Source organism: Mobula birostris, chromosome 2, assembly GCF_030028105.1.
Source record: "Mobula birostris isolate sMobBir1 chromosome 2, sMobBir1.hap1, whole genome shotgun sequence".
Taxonomy (NCBI): domain Eukaryota; kingdom Metazoa; phylum Chordata; class Chondrichthyes; order Myliobatiformes; family Myliobatidae; genus Mobula; species Mobula birostris.
Genome location: NC_092371.1, coordinates 220,635,320 through 220,656,511, shown reverse-complemented (window position 1 = coordinate 220,656,511; position 21,192 = coordinate 220,635,320). Strand labels below are relative to the sequence as shown.

Below are 21,192 nucleotides of genomic sequence, written 5' to 3'. Positions count from 1 at the left end.
GGCATTCCACTCATACCAACTCAAAGGGTAAAAATCTTCCCTTCGCATCCATTTCCAATTATTTTAATTTTTTGTCTGAGTTAAATTTTAATTTGATACACTTTGAAACAGTTCAACACGTTACCATTTTGAAACTGGAGTCAGATCACACTCATTATCTTGTTGAATTTTTGGTGGCTTTGAGTTATTTTTGTAAGTTCATCGTGCGTATCATGAAGATACATAAACCCCTCAAGTTATTTGCAAGTGTAATTTTTATGAGAAGCGAATTATATTACTTCTTAGCATCGTCTGTGCTTTCGTGCGTTGCAGTTTGTTTTAATTACACCTTTCTGAACGATCTTTAAAATCCATGGGCGTTTTTGAATGCGCCACTGTGTTTACAGAAAATTGTTTCGCAAATCTTTATTCTGTATTTGCAAACAAAACCACATGATGGCATAATTTGGGTCTCAATTATAGCCTTCGCGTCACTAAATTGCTCCCAGGCGCTGCAGCTCACTGCAATTATGCAAATTACTTGAGAGTAGTATGCAAATAGAAAAGTTTTGCAATTTGATTTCGGAGATATATTGCCCATTAAAAACTCGATTAAAAGCTGTATCCGAAATTGTAATACTATGCGTGGCATCGTTAGCCTACTTAATAAAGTTAATGTCTTAGATCAACGTTTATCATGGTATCATTGTAAAGTTTTTTTATGCGCGATCAATAAAACGCAAACAAAGCAGACTTCACAAGCGACTAAAGGAAAACAACTGGAGACTAACGTCGGCTGCTTCCTTCTCACGCTGCTTCCCCCCACTTCTTCTCAAGTCCCTTGCAAAACAACTCTATCGGCCGGAATCCGTCAGCCTATGGCTGGCGCCTGCTACTGTCAATCTCTCCATTGCCACTCAAGCGGGCGGGCAACAGAGGAAGAAAGAGGAGGAGCAAGAAAATCACTCCCACCCACTGCCACCTCCGTCCCCTTTCCCCTCTTTCGTCCCAGCTCGGACTGTAGTGAAGGGGTCGCGGGTGGCGCAGGGCCGATGCTGGGACCATTGTTAAATCCTCTGCGCTGATCGCTCCGAACCGTGCAGCAGTGGCGGCAGCGGTTTGCAGCTGGATACGTTTCCCCCATTTCCCCCTCCCACCTCAACGAATGGATAGCGCCGCCTGCGGATAGCGAGACGGGAAGAACGAGTGGAGCGGAGCACCGCCATCAGCCATGGGTGAGGGCACGGCACCCGAGGGTGCGAGGTCACGGGGCGCGGGGGGGGGGGGTGGAGGTGTGAGCTCCCGGGGACTCGCAGCGCGAGCCCGCAGCTGGGACAACGCTAGCCCGTGGGTGCGAGCCGTGCGCGCGCAAGGTGATGCCCGACCTGCTTTCCCAGGTAATGGGAGCAGCAGTCCCACCCCACAGCCGCGCCGCTCAATTATTCACAGCCTGCTGCACCTCGCCCGCCTCTCTCTAACAGCTAACTCAACGCGACGCAACTCTGCCGTACTACTTCTATTCGGGCTACTTTTCCAGCTGCTTTAAAAAAAACTCCCTGTCTGCTCCAGGACTTCCCCAACCCCCCCATCCACTTTCAGCGGCTCTGGAGGTGTCGCCGAACTCCTGCAGGAGGCGGCCGCAACGTTTGGACGAATAGTTCAAATGAAGACGGGGCCCGGTGGAGTCCTGTTGGGGGAAGGGGAAAGGCTTGGCTAGGTAGGGAATGAAGTGAACGGGTTTCCGGTGGAATTTACTTACTTTGCTCATTAACCTGCTCGAATCTAACTTTTATATAACCTTCAATTCATGTATTGTATGCTGCCGTAATAATGGAGTTTCCCTGTTAATGATCTACTTTGATAAGTAGTTCTAGGCTGCGCCACTGTTGAGTCATTGTAGAAGAGAATGGCCAAATAATTCCTTGTTCTGGTTGAACCATTTAATGGGTATGACATGCTTGCATCTATGCAGCTTTAAACTTGCAGTAAATGAATGGTCCCACCAAATGAAATGTGGTTGAATACTTAATTTTTATATTGACAACTTTTCAATATCACTAAGTTTTGACAGCAGGAAAACCGGCCATTCAACACGTGCCCACACTAGCCATCAAATACCTGGCTATGCTGATCCTATTTTCCAGCACACAAGGAACAACACCTTATATTCTGTCTGGGTAGCCTCCAATCTGATGGCATGAACATTGACTTCTCAAACTTTCGCTAATGCCTCACCTACCCCTAGTACCTATCTGTCATTTATTTATTTATATACACACATTCTTTTTCTCTCTCTCCTTTATCTCCCTCTGTCCCTCTCTCCTTTATCTCCCTCTGTCCCTCTCACTATACCCCTTGCCCATCCTTTGGGCTTCCCCCTCCCCCTTTCTCCCTAGGCCTCTTGTCCCGTGATCCTCTCATATCCCTTTTGCCAATGAACTGTCCAGCTCTTGGCTCCATCCCTCCCCCTCCTGTCTTCTCCTATCATTTTGGATCTCCCCCTCCCACTTTCAAATCTCTTACTAGCTTTACTTTCAGTTAGTCCTGACGAAGGGTCTCGGCCTGAAACGTCGACTGTACCTCTTCCTAGAGATGCTGCCTGGCCTGCTGCGTTCACCAGCAACTTTGATGTGTGTTGCTTGAAATTCCAGCATCTGCAGATTTCCTCGTGTTTGCGTTTTTAAATTCACTGTTTTCAAGTGTTTGTTTAGGCATGTGTAAACATTCTGAGAGTATCAAGTTCCAGCAGCTTCTCAGGAATATCAGTTACTGATAGATGATGCTGACTTGTCCTTAATGTTGGGCTTTAATCTGCTGATTAGATTATATAAATTCCTTTATTTTCTTCTTGCATGTTGAAAGATGTTTAAAGGGGCTTCAGGGCTTTGGATAGAGATGGACACCAAGCAGAAGGAAGGAAAGAGAAAAGCTATGCCTGTGTAGATCAAAATACTAGTGGGTGGTAAGTTTTTGTGTACCTGCTGGAGAACAGAAGTGTAAAGATGGAAGAATAGAAGTTTCTCTGAATGTTAGTAGTTGTGAAGAATTAAAGGCACAAAATGATTGGAATCTGGAAGAAGATTGGCTTAAGGACATGGATGATTACCACAAGAAAGATGCATTCATAACTAATGAAGACTAAGTTTTAGGCATATAACTTGCAATATTTAGCTACTAGAAAGCTAGAACAGAATGATTTTAACCAAATTAGATTAGATTATGAGGACATGCAGTCATCTTTTATTGTCATGTAGTAATGCATGCATTTAGAAATGATACAATATTCCCCTGGTGTGATATCACAGAAACACAGGACAGACCAAGACTGAGAAACTAACAAAAACCACATAATTATAACATATAGTTACAACAGTGCAACAATACCATAACTTGATGAAGAACAGGCCATGGCACAGTAAAAAAAAAGTTCAAAGTCTCTCGAATGTCGCACATCTCACGTAGACGGGAGAAGGAAGAAAACTCTCCCTGCCATGCCCAAGCACAGTCCGACTCTGAGTCATCCAAAAACTTCAGCCCTCCAACACCGAGTACCGAGCACGATCTCTATCCGAGTGCATTCCACAACCCAAATGAAAGTGAATGTTGTGATGGAATTCTAGTTAGGAAATTGCTGTTTTGATTGGATGGGGTTAACTGTTAAATTATGCTTGCTGTTACATTGTTGACCTCTGTTTATTATGGGATCAGGCCAATTAGCATTTTATCCATTTGAGAGTACTAAAGGACAAAAGATGATGTACTTCAAATCTGTCCCTTTTGTCGTCTTGTGCATATTACGGGTGGATTGATGTGTGACTTCACTGTATCATAAAATGATGTCCCATTTCAGATTGCATTTTGGAAGGTAGTGTTTATGATGTGACAACTTTTTGCAAGAAATGTACTGATTCATTTTTCTCCTCCCCATGTTGCTGGGTGATTGTACATTTGTTTGACCCTGATAATTTTTCCAAGATTAAATGCTTCAAAAAGATAAGTTGCTCTGAGACCAAACAAAAGGTGGGTGGCTCAATTTGATGTTCAAGTTGTTTCAATTAGCGTTGCAACTCCCTCAGTATTCACAACATTTGTAGAAAGTAATCCAACATTAAGGGATATACATTCGAAAGTTGTCTTGCATATTCAGTATTTGACTAATTTAAAAACTAATTTCTTTCTTTGAAGTATAAAGAAACCTTTCAGTTAAGGCTCAAACACGAGGAAATCAGCAGATGCTGGAATTTCAAGCAACACACATAAAAATTGCTAGTGAGCGCAGCAGGCCAGGCAGCATCTATAGGAAGAGGTACAGTCGATGTTTCGGGCCGAGACCCTTCGTCAGGTGAAAGAAGAGATGGTAAGAGATTTGAGAGGGGGAGATCCGAAATGATAGGAGAAGACAGGAGGGGGAGGGATGGAGCTAAGAGCTGGAAAGTTGATTGGCAAAAGGGATATGAGAGGATCATGGGACGGGAGGCCAAGGGAGAAGGGAAGGGGGAAGCCCAGAGAATGGACAAGGAGTATAGTGAGAGGGACAGAGGGAGAAAAAGGAGAAAGGGGAAAAAATAAATAACAGATGGGGTACGAAGGGGAGGTGGGGCATTAACGGAAGTTGGAGAAGTCATGTTCATGCCATCAGGTTGAAGGCTACCCAGACGGAATATCAGGTGTTGTCCCTCCAACCTGAGTGTGGCTTCATCTTGACGGTAGAGGAGGCCATGGATAGACATATCAGAATGGGAATGGGACGTGGAATTAAAATGTGTGGCCACTGGGAGATCCTGCTTTCTCTGGCAGACAGAGCATAGGTGTTCAACTCGCGGATACCTCCTCTTATTTACCCCTTGAGCGTGACCCCACTAAGGAGCACCAGGTTATTGTCTCCCACACCATCACCAACTTTATCCGCTCAGGGGATCTCCCATCCAATGCTACCAACATTATAGTTCCCACACCCCGCACTTCCCGTTTCTGCCTCCTACCTAAGATCTGCAAATCTGCCTGTCCAGGTAGACCCTTTGTCTCGGCCCACCAAACTCGTTTCTGCATACCTCGACACTGTTTTATCCCAGCTCGTTCAATCCCTTCCTACCTATGTTCGTGACACTTCTCATGCTCTGAATTTTTTTGATGGTTTTAAGTTCCCTGGCCCCCACCGCTTTATTTTCACCATGGATGTCCAGTCCCTATATACTTCCACCAGGAGGGTCTCAAAGCTCTCCGCTTCTTCAAGGATTCCAGACCTAACTAGTTCCCCTCTACCACCACTCTGCTCCGTCTAGCGGAATTAGTCCTTACTCTTAACAATTTCTCCTTTGGCTCCTCCCACTTCCTCCAAACTAAAGGTCTAGCCATGGGCACCCATATGGGTCCCAGCTATGCCTGCCTTTTTGTGGAACAATCCATGTTCCAAACTGATACTGGTATCTGTCTCCCACTTTTCCTTTGCTACATGACGACTGCATTGGCGCTGCTTCCTGCACGCAGGCTGATCTCATTGACTTCATTAACTTTGCCTCCAACTTTGACCCTGCCCTCAAATTTACCTGGTCCATTTCTGACTCCTCCCTCCCCTTTCTTGATCTTTCTGTCTCTTATCTCTAGAGACAACTTATCTACTGATGTCTACTATAAGCCTACGGGCTATCACAGCTACCTGGACTATTCCTCTTCCCACCGTCTCTTGCAAAATGCCATCCTCTTCTCGCAATTCCTCTCTTTCTGCCGCATCTGCTGTCAGGATGAGGCTTTTCATTCCAGGACGAAGGAGATGTCCTTTTTTAAAGAAAGGGGCTTCCCTTCCTCCACCATCAACTCTCCTCTCAAACGCATCTCTCCCATTTCACGCACATCTGCTCTCACCCCATCCTCCTGCCACCCCACTAGGAATAGGGTTCCCCTTGTCCTCACCTACCACTCCACCAGCCTCCGGGTCCAACATATAATTCTCCGTAACTTCCGCCACCTCTGGAGATGCCACCACTAAGCACATCTTTCCCTCCCCCCCCCCCCCCCACCGCCCCTCCCCGCTTTCCATAGGGATCGCTCCCTACGCGACTGCCTTGTCCATTCGTCCCCCCAATCCCTTCCCACCGATCTCCCTCCCGGCACTTATCCTTGTAAGTGGAATAAGTGCTACACATGCCCTTACACTTCCTCCCTTACCACCATTCAGGGCCCCAGACAGTCCTTCCAGGTGAGGCGACACTTCACCTGTGAGTCGGCTGGGGTGATAGACTGCGTCCGGTGTTCCGCATGTGACCTTCTATATATTGGCGAGACTTGACACAGGCTGGGAGACCGTTTCGCTGAACACCTACGCTCTGTCTGCCAGAGAAGGCAGGATCTCCCAGTGGCCACACATTTTAATTCCATGTCCCATTCCCATTCTGATATGTCTATCCATGGTCTCCTCTACTGTAAAGATGAAGCCACACTCCGGTTGGAGGAACAACACCTTATATTCCGTCTGGGTAGCCTCCAACCTGATGGCATGAACATTGACTTCTCTAACTTCCGTTAATGCCCCTCCTCCCATACGTACCCCATCTGTTATTTATTTATTTTCTCCCCTCTCTCCTTTTTCTCCCTCTGTCCCACTCACTATACTCCTTGCCCATCCTCTGGGCTCCCCCCCCCTTCTTTCTCCCTAGGCCTCCCGTCCCATGATCCTCTCATATCCCTTTTGACTATCACCTGTCCAGCTCTTGGCTCCATCCCTCCCCCTCCTGTCTTCTCCTATCATTTCGGATCTCCCCCTCCCCCTCCCACTTTCAAATCTCTTACTAGCTCTTCTTTCAGTTAGTCCTGACGAAGGGTCTCAGCCCGAAACGTCAACTGTACCTCTTCCTAGAGATGCTGCCTGGCCTGCTGCATTCACCAGCAATTTTTATGTGTGTTGCCTTCAGTTAAGGCTGGTCTGATTGTGTCCCTTGTTCCATCATTTTTGACATGGGAGCAAAGTAGCTAGAGGTGGCACCATTTATAGAAATGCAGAAAACCTACAGCGCAATACAAGCCCTTCGGCCCACAATGCTGTGCCGAACATGTACCTGCTTTAGAAATTACCTCGGGTTACTCATAGCCCTCTATTTCTCTAAGCTCCTTCTACCTATCCAAGAGTCTCCTAAAGGACTCTGTTGTATCCGCCTCCACCACTGTTGCTGGCAGCCCATTCCACACACTCACCACTCTGCCTTAAAAAAACAACAACAATTTACAACTGACATCTCCTGTGTACCTACTTCCAAGCACCTTAAAACTGTGTCCTCTCGTGTTAGCCATTTCAGCCCTGGGAAAAATCCTCTGACTATCCACATGATCAATGCCCCTCATCATCTTATACACGTTTTGTATCTTATATCTTCCTTTTTTAATGGAGGGGCCAATAAGTCAGTGCATTGTAGAACAGAATAGCATTTATTTAAATCTCACATCTATTCCACAATGTGAAGGAGTAAAAAATCTTTGCTATGACTCCATTGCAATGTACAGAGATGTGAATTTAAAAGTCTAATAGCTTGTAGAAGGAAGCTGTCCCGTAGCCTGCTGGTCCTGGCTTTAATGCTACAGTAGCATTTGCCAGATAGAAGCAGCTGAAACAGTTACTGGTTGGGGTGACTGGTGTCCCCAATGATCTACCAGGTCTTCTTTCTGCACCTGCTGCAAAAAAAGTCCTCAATGGACGGAAGTTCACATCCACAAATGTACTGGGTTATTTGTACCACTCTCTGCAGTGCCCAGCGATGGAGGTTGTTGGTGTGGTTCATGTACCAGGCGGTGATGCAGCCTGTCAGTCTGCTTTCACTGGTGCCCCTGTTGAAGGTCTTGAGGATTTGGGGGCCCATGCCAAACTTCTTCAGTCTTCTGAGGTAGAAGAGACACTGTTGTGTTTTTTTTGCCATAAAGCCGGTGTGGACAGTCCAGGTGAGATCATCAGTGATGTGTATACCGAGGAACCAAAAACCACTTACCCTCTCAACTGCAGACCCTTTGGCGTTGATCGGGCCGAGCCTGTCACCGTTCTTCCTGTAATCCAAAATCAGTTGTTTTGTTAAAAACGCAAATACGAGGAAATCTGCAGATGCTGGAGGTTCAAGCAGCACACACAAAATGCTAGTGGAACGCAGCAGGTTTGGCAGCATCTATTGGAAGAGGTATAGTCGATGTTTCGGGCCGAGACCCTTCATCAGGACTAACTGAAAGAAGAGATAGAGGTTTGAAAGGGGGAGGGGGAGATCCGAAATTTTTTTTTGGACATTGAGGGAGAGGTTGTTATCCTGGCACCATTGTGTCAGGGTGTCAACCTCTCTGCTGAAGGCTCTGTATTTGTTATTGGCTTTGATATACATAGAGAAAATTTGTTCTTGAGGATTACCAAGACTTGTGTTTTCTCTGAATTCTTCTGGTGTGGTTCTTTGATTTGTACTACCAGATATAACACCACATAAGCTTCTGATTCATTATGCTTCAAGCTTTGCTCCAGAGGTTTGTGTATAATAATAGTTGATGGATTCTTCATCGTAGACCAGTGAGTGCTGCAGTACAGTACGTGTACTTCAGATGAGACATTAACTCAAGGTCCTGCAGTCCATTGGATATAAAAGATCAATAGTTCTCAGAGTCCAAGACGATTCATTTCTTGATGATATAAAAGCTGAGTTATTTTGGCTATTTATCACTTCACTTCTGAGATTTAGCTGACAGATTTTGTAACTTTCTCACCCATGAAATCACATTTAAACGTTAGTCTAATGAGATTTCAGTTGCTTTGATCTTCATTTGCAATTTAAAACTTGTTTATAAACCTCATTCTTTACTAATCTTTCCAGTTATTGTGATCTAACTCTGCTTCATACATAATTAATACTATCATTCTTGATGCATGTTTGTTCTTAGATATCTACTTTGCTCTCTTAATTAGTAATCCTTTTGTATTCAGTGACTAAAGTCTGTGGTGAATTTTGTTGAAATGCATCTAGGAACTATCTACCTTTGAATCAATGGACCAAAACATTTCACTAAGGTTTACATTTTCTTGACAGTTCAAATAGACTCTAAAGTGTTTAAACTTTTTTATTCAACAATAGAAATTAAATTGCTTCCGACCTTCTTTGCTTTGAATTTTCTTCTTGGTTGATCTTATTCTGATATGTAAATCTGTTTCTTTCTTCCACCATCATGTAGCATATTGTATTCAAGAAGTGTTCAAACTTGTCTTTATGTTGTTTTTCCTGCCGCTGCCCGCTTTGTTGTTCCCTTTTGACTTGCTGCATATTATGTATTTCTTTCCTTATTCAGACTTCAAAGCTTCAGTTAGGCAAGTTTTGGTTGTCTCATGTCGTGCACAATTGTGTGCTGCATTTGCTTTGTCTGCGGTTATATGGGGCCCTGGTGAGACTGCACCTGGAATATTGTGTACAAGTCTGGTTTCTCTTACCCAGGATGGATATACTTAAAAAGATTTGATTCACCAGACTGATTCCTTGAATGGGTTCTGTTTGGCGTTTGTGTTTTTGAAGAGGTTAGCAGACTGGGCCTATCTTCAAGTTTAGAGGAATGAGGGGTAACCTCAACAAAGCAGACACAATTGGCAGGATAGATGCAGGGCTCATGTATTCCCTGGCAGGAGTGCCCAGAGCCAGGAGTATGCTCAAAATCATCAGAAGGGTAGGTAAGGTGGTGAAATGAAATTACTTCATCTGGAAGATAGTGAAACTTCATCATCCTCTGTCTGAGGGGGTTGTGGAGATTTAGTCTCGCGGTCTTTGTAAGGCAGAATCCGGTTTGATATCATTGGCACATATCGTGAAATTAGTTCTGTGGCAGCAGTAACGTGCAACACATAATACTAAAAACTATAAATTATGATACGTGTATATATAAAAAGAAAATTAAATGGGTAGTGCACAAATACTGAGGTAGTGTTCATGAGGTCATTGTCCATCTGGAAATCTGGTGGCAGAGGGGAAGAAGCTGTTCTGAAACATTGAGTGTGTGGCTTCAAGCTCTCATACAGAGATAGCAACGAGAAGAGGGCATGTCCTGGGTGATGGGGAGGTGCGGGGGTTGCGGGGAGGTCTCCTTAATGATGGATGATGCCTTTTTGAGGCATCACCTTTTGAAGGTGTCCTGGATGCTGGGGAGGTGAGTGCCCATGATGCAGTTGGTTGAATTTACAACTTTCCCCAGCTTTTTCAGTGCTCAACAGAAGTATATTTCCCTCAAAAGTAAGGACAGTAAGTGTGGGGAGAGCCAGCCTTGGATAACTAAGGAAATAAAAGATTGTATATGAGTTTTTAATTTGATACTAAGTTGCAGAGTAGTGGGAGACTGGAGGATTGGGAAAACTTTAAAAAGCAACAGAGAACAACTAAACAAGAAATAAAGGAAGATAGAGTATGAAAGTAAATTAGCACAAAATATAAAAACAGATAGCAAAAGTTTTTATAAAGCGGAAGAGGGTGAGTAAAGTCAACGTAGGTCCCTTGGAAGACGAGAAGGGGAAATTAATATTGGGTAATAAGGAAATGGCTGAGGCATTGAACGACTATTTTGTGTCGGTCTTCATGGTGGAGGACACGTCTAATATGCCAAAGAATGACGTTATGGGTGAAATGGGAGGTGAGAACCTGGATAAAATCACTGTCACTAAAGAGATAGTGATGAGCAAACTAGAGGGCCTGATGGTAGATAAGTCCCCTGGTCCTGATGGGATGCATCCCAGGGTGCTGAGGGAATTGGCGGAAGTTATAGTAGACGCGTTGGTAATCACTTAACAAAATTCTCCAGACTCTGGGCATGTCCCGGCAGATTGGAAGATGGCAAATGTCACGCCACTTTTTAAAAAAGGATGTAGGCAAAAGGTGGGCAACTATAGGCCGGTTAGCTTAACATCTGTAGTTAGGAAAATGCTTGAAGCTGTCATTAAGGAAGAAATAGCAAAACATTTAGAAAGGAGTGGTTCCATTAGACAGATGCAGCATGGATTCAGAAAGGGCAGGTCCTGTTTGACAAACATACTGGAGTTCTTTGAGGACATAATGAGCGCAGTGGATAGAGGGGAACAGGTGGATGTGGTATACTTGGATTTCCAGAAGGCGTTCGATAAGGTGCTGCACACGAGACTTAAATAAGATATGGATGCATGGAGTCGGAGGAAGTGTATTGGCATGAATAGTGGATTGGTTAACCAATAGAAGACAAAGTTGGTATAAATGGGTGTTTCTCTGGTTGGCAGTTGGTTGTGAGTGGGGTGCCACGGGGGTTGGTGCTGGGCCACAGCTGTTTACCATTTACATTGATGATTTGGAAGAGGGGACTGAGTGTAGCGTAGCTGACAATAAACTGAGTGGTAGAACAAATTGTACAGTGGATGTGGAAAGTCTGCAGAGGGATATGGATAGGTTAAGTGAGTGGGCCAAGGTCTGGCAGATGTAATACAACGTTGGTAAATGCGAGATCATTCACTTTGGAAGGAATAATAGAAGAGCGGATTATTATTTAAACGGTGAAAGATTGCAGCATGCTGTTGTGCAGAGGGACTTGAGAGTGCTTGTTCATGAATTGCAAAAAGTTGGCTTGCAGGTACAACAGGTTATTCAGAAGGCAAATGCAATGTTGGCCTTCATTGCTAGAGGGATTGAATTCAATAGTGGGGAGGTTATGCTGCAACTATACAGGGTACAGGTGAGGCCACACCTGGAGTACTGTGTGCAGTTCTGGTCTCCATACTTGAGGAAGGATGTACTGGCTTTGGAGGCAGTGCAGAGGAGGTTCACCAGGTTGATTCCAGAGATGAAGGGGTTAACCTATGAGGAGAGCTTGAGTTGCCTGGGACTACTCAGGAGGGATAGACATGAAAGAAAAGGAGGTGGGGTGGCATTGCTGGTTAAAGAGGAGATTAACGCAATAGAAAGGAAGGACATAAGCCGGGAAGATGTGGAATCGATATGGGTAGAGCTGTATAACACTAAGGGGCAGAAAATGCTGGTGGGAGTTGTGTACAGGCCACCTAACAGTAGTAGTGAGGTCGGAGATGGTATTAAACAGGAAATTAGAAATGTGTGCAATAAAGGAACAGCAGTTATAATGGGTGACTTCAATCTACATGTAGATTGGGTGAACCAAATTGGTAAAGGTGCTGAGGAAGAGGATTTCTTGGAATGTAGGCAGGATGGTTTTTTGAACCAACATGTCGAGGAACCAACTACAGAGCAGGCTATTCTAGACTGGGTTTTGAGCAATGAGGAAGGGTTAATTAGCAATCTTGTCGTGAGAGGCCCCTTGGGTAAGAGTGACCATAATATGGTAGAATTCTTCGTTAAGATGGAGAATGACATAGTTAATTCAGAAACAAAGGTTCTGAACTTAAAGAGGGGTAACTTTGAAGGTATGAGACGTGAATTAGCTGAGATAGACTGGCAAATGACACTTAAGGGGTTGACGGTGGATATGCAATGGCAAGCATTTAAAGATTGCATGGATGAACTACAACAATTGTTCATCCCAGTTTGGCAAAAGAATAAATCAAGGAAGGTAGTGCACCCGTGGCTGACAAGAGAAATTAGGGATAGTATCAATTCCAAAGAAGAAGCATACAAATTAGCCAGAAAAAGTGGCTCACCTGAGGACTGGGAGAAATTCAGAGTTCAGCAGAGGAGGACAAAGGGCATAATTAGGAAGGGGAAAAAAGATTATGAGAGAAAACTGGCAGGGAACATAAAAACTGACTGTAAAAGCTTTTATAGATATGTAAAAAGGAAAAGACTGGTAAAGACAAATGTAGGTTCCCTACAGACAGAAACAGGTGAATTGATTATGGGGAGCAAGGACATGTCAGACCAATTGAATAATTACTTTGGTTCTGTCTTCACTAAGGAGGACATAAATAATCTTGCAGAAATAGTAGGGGACAGAGGGTCCAGTGAGGTGGAGGAACTGAGCGTAATACATGTTAGTAGGGAAGTGGTGTTAGGTAAATTGAAGGGATTAAAGGCAGATAAATCCTCAGGGCTAGATGGTCTGCATCCCAGAGTGCTTAAGGAAGTAGCCCAAGAAATAGTGGATGCATTAGTGATAATTTTTCAAAACTCGTTAGATTCTGGACTAGTTCCTGAGGATTGGAGGGTGGCTAATGTAACCCCACTTTTTAAAAAAGGAGGGAGAGAGAAACCGGGGAATTATAGACCGGTTAGCCTAACGTCGGTGGTGGGGAAACTGCTGGAGTCAGTTATCAAGGATGTGATAACAGCACATTTGGAAAGCGGTGAAATCATCGGACAAAGTCAGCATGGATTTGTGAAAGGAAAATCATGTCTGACGAATCTCATAGAATTTTTTGAGGATGTAACTAGTAGAGTGGATAGGGGAGGACCAGTGGATGTGGTATATTTGGATCTTCAAAAAGCTTTTGACAAGGTCCCACACAGGAGATTAGTGTGCAAACTTAAAGCACCCGGTATTGGGGGTAAGGTATTGATGTGGATAGAGAATTGGTTAGCAGACAGGAAGCAAAGAGTGGGAATAAAGGGGACCTTTTCAGAATGGCAGACAGTGACTAGTGGGGTACCGCAAGGCTCAGTGCTGGGACCCCAGTTGTTTATAATATATATTAATGACTTGGATGAGGGAATTAAATGCAGCATCTCCAAGTTTGCGGATGACACGAAGCTGGGGGTCAGTGTTAGCTGTGAGGAGGATGCTAAGAGGATGCAGGGTGACTTGGATAGGTTGGGTGAATGGGCAAATTCATGGCAGATGCAATTTAATGTGGATAAATGTGAAGTTATCCACTTTGGTGGCAAAAATAGGAAAACAGATTATTATCTGAATGGTGGCCGATTAGGAAAAGGGGAGGTGCAACGAGACCTGGGTGTCATTATACACCAGTCATTGAAAGTGGGCATGCAGGTACAGGAGGCGGTGAAAAAGGCGAATGGTATGCTGGCATTTATAGCGAGAGGATTCGAGTACAGGAGCAGGGAGGTACTACTGCAGTTGTACAAGGCCTTGGTGAGACCACACCTGGAGTATTGTGTGCAGTTTTGGTCCCCTAATCTGAGGAAAGACATCCTTGCCATAGAGGGAGTACAAAGAAGGTTCACCAGATTGATTCCTGGGATGGCAGGACTTTCATATGAAGAAAGACTGGATGAACTGGGCTTGTACTCGTTGGAATTTAGAAGATTGAGGGGGGATCTGATTGAAACGTATAAAATCCTAAAGGGATTGGACAGGCTAGATGCAGGAAGATTGTTCCCGATGTTGGGGAAGTCCAGAACGAGGGGTCACAGTTTGAGGATAAAGGGCAAGCCCTTTAGGACCGAGTTTAGGAAAAACTTCTTCACACAGGGAGTGGTGAATCTGTGGAATTCTCTGCCACAGGAAACAGTTGAGGCCAGTTCATTGGCTATATTTAAGAGGGAGTTAGATATGGCCCTTGTGGCTATGGGGATCAGGGGGTATGGAGGGAAGGCTGGTGCAGGGTTCTGAGTTGGATGATCAGCCATGATCATAATAAATGGCGATGCAGGCTTGAAGGGCTGAATGGCCTACTCCTGCACCTATTTTCTATGTTTCTATACTCTCTGGTATTCAGAAGAATGAGAGGGGATCTTATAGAAACATACAAAATTTTGAAAGGGATAGATAAAGTAGAAGTAGGAAAGTTGTTTCCATTGGTAGGTGCGACCAGAACTAGGGGACATTGCCTCAAGATTCAGGGGAGAAGATTTAGGATGGAGATGAGGAGAAACTATTTTTCCCAGAGAGTGGTGAATCTGTGGAATTCTCTGCCTAGGGAAGTAGTTGAGGCTTCTTCACTAAATATATTTAAGATACAGTTAGATAGATTTTTACATTGTAGGGGAATTAAGGGTTATGGGGGAAAAGGCAGGTAGATGGAGCTGAGTTTTTGGATAGATCAGCCATGATCTTATTGAATGGCGGGGCAGGTTCAATGAGCTGGATTGCCTACTCCTGCTCCTATTTCTTATGTTCTATGTTCTGCTCCTATGCAGTGGCCCCAGCAGATCAGGTGGTGAAGTGACCAGTTAGAATGCTTGCCACGGTATATCTGTAGAAATCTGTGTGTCTTTGTACCAGTTCTCAAGCTCCTAATGAAATATAGCCGCTATTATGCCTTCTTTGTAATTGCATCAGTGTGTTGGGCCCAGGATAGATCCTTGGAGATATTGACACCACAGGAACTTGAAACTGTTCACCCTTTCCACTTCTGATCCCTCGATGAGGACTGAGTGTTCTTCAACTTCCCCTTTCTGAAGCCAACAATCAGTTCCTTGGTCTTATTGATGTTGAGTGCAAGGTTGTTGCTGCGTCACCACTCGACAAGCTTATTTATCCTGCTCCTGGGTGCCCCCTTGTCACCATCTGAAATTCTGTCAGCATATTTATAAATGGCATTTGAGCTGTGTCTAGCCACGGTCATGGGCGTAGAGAAGGTAAAGCAGTGGCTAAGCACACATCCTTGAGCTGTGTCAGGGAGGAAATGTTATTTTTTGATTTCCCTATGAAGAAATCAAGGATCCAGTTGCAGAGGCCCAGGTTTTGGAGCTTGTTATTTAATACTGAAGGTATGAGTTTTGAAGACTTAGCTGCAGTCAATGTATAGTGGCCTGAAGGATGTGTTACTATTGTCCCGGTGATCCAAGGCTGAGTGGAGAGCCATTGAGATTGCATCCACAGTATTGTGACGATAGGCAATTTGCAGTGAATCCAGGTCCTTGCTTACGCAGGAGTTGATTCTAGCCATGGGCATGACCAACCTCACAAAGCTCTTAATCACAGTATACGTGAGTGTCACAGGGTGATAGTTGTTGAGGCAGCTGACACTGCTCTTCTCGAGCACCGGCATGATTGTTCCTTTGAAGCAGTAGGAACCCCCGACTGCAGCAGCGAGAGATTTAAGATGTCCTTGAATACTCCGGACAGATGGTTTGCACAGGTTTTCAGAGTCCTACCAGGTACACCATCAGGGCCTGATGCCTTCTAAAGGTTCCCCTTTTGAAGCATGTTCTGATGTTGGCTTCTGAGACAGAGATCATGGGGTCACCGGATGCTGTGGGGATTTGCACAGGTGTAGTTTTATTCTCACTTTCAAAGTGTACATAAAAGGAATTGAGCTCATCTGGGATTGAAGCCATTCATGTTAGATTTTACTTTGTAAGAAGTAATGGCCTGCAAAACCTTCCAGAGCTGACGTGGATCCGATTCTGCCTCTAAATCTAATCTAATCTAACCTCAATTGGAATTGTTTTTTAGCCCTGAAAATAGCCTTCTGTAGATTGTACTGGACTTCTTGTTTAGTTCTGGATCACCAGTCTTGAATGCCACAGATCTAGCCCTCAGCTCATTACGAACATGCTGGTTCATCCACAGCTTTTGGTTTTGGTGTATCCGGAATGTTCTCAAAGGCACGCACACTTATCCAGGCAGGTCTTGAAGGCCAGTGACAACTGTGGAATCTTCATTCAGACTCGAAGATGAATTGCTGAATATTGTCCAGTCCACTGAATCAAAGCAGTGCTGTTTCGCCTCCCTTGACTGTACCTTCTTGATCTTTACGAAGACTGCAGATACGCTGGGAGTAGAAGTACAGCCAGATGATCGGACTTACAGGTGATATGTTGGTGGTAGTTGTTCAGGGACTTCCTCAGGCTGGCCTGGTTGAAATCTCCAGCAATGATAGGGAAAGCATCAGTGCATGCAGTTCCATGTCTCCTGATTTTGTTGCTCAGCTCCTCCAGTGCGTGCCTGACATTGACATAGGTGGAAAATACACCGCTCTAAGATAATGGTGGAAAACTCCCTCTGCAGATAAAATGGATGACATATAACCATTGGATGTTCCAGGTTGGGTGTGCAGAACTGAGACAACTGCCACATTTGTGCATCATGATGATTTAATGGTAAAATTTACTCTATCTGCTCTGCCTTTAAGAAACTGCGCAATCCTGTCTTTGAGGAGAATAGTGAAGCCATCGAGCAGCAGTGCTGTGTTCAAAATGGTGGGGGGGGGGTAGCCACATTTCTATGATGCAAAGTGCGCAGCAGAACCTGATGTCCCTCTGGTACAGCAATCTTGCTCTGAGGTCTTCAGTTTTATTTACCAGAGGCTGTTCATTCGCCAGCAGGATGGTCGGGAGTGGAAATTTAGGACCTCTGCATTTCAGTCGTTTCTGTAAACCAGCACAGTGTCCCTGCTTCCATTTTCTTCAAGGGAAATTTCACTCGTGACCCGTCTGCTGTCCGAGGTTCATCGATTTTTGAGTATCGATAGATTTTTTTAAAAAAAACGTCTTTACAGGATGCTGTTTACTGAAGTTTCCATGGCTGTGACTGGATTTCAGATGTAGTGGTCCTAAATGGGAGTATTTGATGTTTCCCATCAGAGCTGCATGCAAACTGTTGCCACTTAATGGTGCCATCTTCATAGAATAGAGATCCATAGAACTTTTGGATATCAAGGGACAAGGGTTTAGGGCAATTTAGTGGAACTGAGGTAAAATATGAGCCATAATCTCAATAGCAAAGCTGGTGTGTTTGACTCGTGGTGTATTTCTGTTTCTTTCATAAAGTACACCAGTATTTCTCTTTCTTTTATCCTGTAGCTTTATAGTCTGTTTACTCTGCAATGTCAAATCTATTTGGTTTATTTTCTTGTTGTATGTTACTTGCACTAATCTTTGGTGATCCGTGGAATAAATTCGAGTCCTCTTAGAAATTTTGATCAACCCTCTGCCTCCACAGATACTAACTCCTTTAGCGGATTTTTTTTTAATCTCTTGTGTGTCCATTCTTTTAAACCAAATGTCTTACTTGCAGATCTCCCCTATTTTTCCTTGTGTTTATTAGCTGTCTAAACTTCAATCTTCAAAGATTCAGAGTGCATTTATTGTCAAAGTATGTATGCAGTTTACAACCTTGAGATTTGTCTTCCTGCAGACAGCCATGAATCAAAAACCCATTCAAAGAAAACATCGAAACCCAACAGGCAAAGAAGATACGCAATTGGTTTAAAAAAAACGACAAGCGGATGACGCAGAATCTTAAACATCAAACTGTAGAGTTCTGGAAACGGAATGCTCAGTTTGGTTCAGTTCGATTTAGCTCTGGGTTTGTCCCTTGTCTGCAGGCTGCAGAGCCAGTCTGCACTGAAGCGCCTCACTCAAAATTGTGCAATATAACAATTCTTAAAAAAAGTGTAACCAGAAGCACATGTAACATGAACCACAACAAACTATCCCAATAAGTTTAGAGATTCTCCATCATACCGGTTGCTAAATCTCTGCATTGGAGTTGCTTGTGCCCCCTGTTTCTGCTGACCTTGTTACGCTCTGTGTTTTTTTTTGGCTATCAATTCTTCATAGAGCTGCGAGCACACTTTTGAAGAGATGAATTTGAAGCTTTGGAACAGAAACCTGAACTTGTTTTTTTCTAAAGTTAAGACACATTCTTTTTATTCTTGCTGAATAAAGCCTGAGCAGACTTGCACCTTTCGTGCTATTTATAACTTAGGGTGGAACCTCTCAGAGCTTTTTACTCAGTGATATAATGTGGTTGGCATTTTGCATTTAAGATTCTCTTCTCCCCCTCTTCCCCCCTCCCCCCCCAAAATAAATATCTTTGCAGGTAAGAGAATTGTGAAGACACCTGTCCCACCCGGAAAAGTGGCATGGAATGTATTGCATCCACTAAAGAGGCACTGGGTCCTTTGTTCAGTCTTGTCTGAAAGATTCCTAATGCTTACTAAAGTAGAGATTGAATTGGCATTTTAACCCTTCATTTACTGTGTTTTCAGCTGCAAAGCCCAGCTGCTCTGATTCATGTGTCTTTTGATTTTTGAACTGACTTTGAACTTCATAAAGTCTTTATTTTATGCTGTTATTTTATTTATGAATAGATGACAAAGTAAAATCTTGAAATGATAAACTATTTAATTGGAAGATCAAGACATTAGATTCCACATTTAATATAGGAAGTAAGCTGTTTTTGCAATTCTTTGCTTATGACAGAGTATTTGACAGCAATTTCATATCCGGTACAGTTGATCTGTGTTCATTTTGGATTTAAGTGGACTCTCACATGACTTTAAAAGACTTGTTCATAGTTAGCTTTAAAGTCTATTCCTGTTGATTAAAATGTTAATTACAATGTATGTTTTACTATTCTAAAAAGGTGGTTTCTTAACCTTTTTAGATTTGGGACGGGTGGGATAATAATTACTCTCTTACTTCATCATTTCTCACGGTCAATAATTTGCATATTGATCCCCATTACAACAATTAAGACTTTCTACCATTCAGAGCTAAGGTTTGAAATAATTTGTTGACAGTCACAGCAGAGAACACTTCAGAGATTGTGATTTAAACTTGGCTTTTGATATTCCTGCTTTCCTGTATATCATAGGCTTAAGCTGTTTACTTTGCAAGTAGATTGCATTTACAATTTTGAAAGTGGGTGTCAGTGAATTTTCCTTTTTAGTTGTGGATGTTTTGTGTGAGCCCCAGCTCCACTGTGTGATTCAGTGCCTTTGCTGATGAGGAGCAGCCTTGCTATGTTACATCCAGGCCTTTTTTGCCCTTGTGGTCAAAGGCAGGACTCTCAGGTTGTAAAAATAACACTTCGTATTTTGTCTGTGAAGCCTCCAACCTGATGACATGAACATTGGTTCTTTTCTAACTTCTGGTCATTTTTTTGCCCCCCTCCCCTTTCCCTCTTCCATTGCCTGCTCTGGCTCCCTCTTCTCCACACCTTCCTCTGGTAACCCTCCTCCCCCTTTCCTTTCTCCTATGCACTCATTTCTGTTTGCTGACACACCACTGTTGTGGGCTGAATCAAGGGTAGTAATGAATCAGCAAGTAGGAGGGAGATTGAAAATCTGTCTGAATGGTGCCACAAGAACCACCACTTACACAATGTCAGCAAGACCCAGGAGCTGATTATTGACTTCAGGAGGAGGAATGCTGAGGTCCGTGAGCTGGTCCTCAGAGGGGGAGAAGGTCAGCTGCTTTAAATTCCTCAGTGTTATCATTTCAAAGGGTCGGTCGTGGGTCCAACGCGTAAATGCCATTACAAAGAAGATGCGGTGGCATCTCTACTTAGTTTGCGCAGATTCAGCATGTCATCTAAAATTTTGACAAGCTGCTTTAGATGTTCTTTGGAGATTATACTGGTTACATCATGGTCTGGTGTGGGAATACCAATGGCATTGAATGGAAAAACCTATTAAAAGTAGTGGAGACAGCCCAGTTCATCGTGGGTAAAGCCCTCGCCACTATTGAGCACATTTATAAGAAGCGCAGTCTCAGGAAAGCATCTGTCCTCGAGGATTTTCACCATCCAGGCCATGTTCCCTTCTCTCTGCTGCCATAAGGAAGCAGGTGCAGGAGCCTCACTGAACTGATTTCACAGCCTATGGCTCACTTTTATGGACTCTAACTTGTGTTCTCAATACTTGTTAACTTACTATTTTTTCCTCTTTTTGTATCCACACAGTTTGTTGTCTTTTGCCCATTGGTTGTTGGCTTGTCTCTGTTTCATTGAGTCTATTGGTTTCTTTGTATTTACTGTGAATGCACACAAGAACATGAATCTCCAGGTAGTATATGGTGATATTTACTTTGAATTCCTTTTCTATTAGATTTCTTCTTTGGCCCCTTATCTTTTCCACCTATCACCTCACAGCTTCTCACTTAATTCCCCCCTTCCCCAACGCCCATCTGGCTTCACCTATCATCCAGTTTGTACTCCTTCCCCTTTCTATTCTGGCTTTCTCTCCCTTCCTTTCCAGTCATGATTGAGGGTCTGGGCCCCAAATGTTGACTGTTCATTCCTTTCCAGAGATGCTGCTTGACCTGCTGAGTTCCTCCAGCATTTTGTATGTAACAAAAATCAAATAAAATGCTAGGCAGATTTTCAGCTGCTTTGGTTTTGTTGCTTACTGGAAATATACATTGCTTACAGTTTTAGTTTCAGTAGCATTTTTGTTTAAGAATTGAGTTGTGTCATGAGAGAAGGCATCCTGCATGCAGTTGTTTATTTCCCAGCGTTTGATGCTGTAGTTGATCCACAAAATAAGACCAAGTTGTTGTTAAATTTTTTGACTAAATTATTCACTGGCAGGGTGAGGTTTGAGCAGGGTGAGGCTGGTGTCTTTGAGCCAGTACATATGAAAGCACCAAATGTTAGAGC

General features: G+C 43.7%; 1 protein-coding gene across 3 annotated transcripts in view; it reads left to right on the top strand.

Moving 5' to 3' along the window:
- Window positions 1–914: 914 nt before the first annotated feature.
- Window positions 915–21,192, top strand: part of cd2ap (CD2-associated protein) — a 247,694-nt gene continuing 227,416 nt past the window's right edge. Inside the window, exon 1 of one of the 3 annotated variants that reach the window (XM_072251501.1) lies at window positions 915–1,214. In XM_072251501.1, coding sequence (XP_072107602.1) covers window positions 1,211–1,214 — 4 coding nt within the window. In that variant the 5' untranslated portion in view covers window positions 915–1,210. The remainder of the gene's footprint in view (window positions 1,215–21,192) is intronic. The other 2 variants (XM_072251500.1, XM_072251502.1) reach the window with 2 other exon arrangements.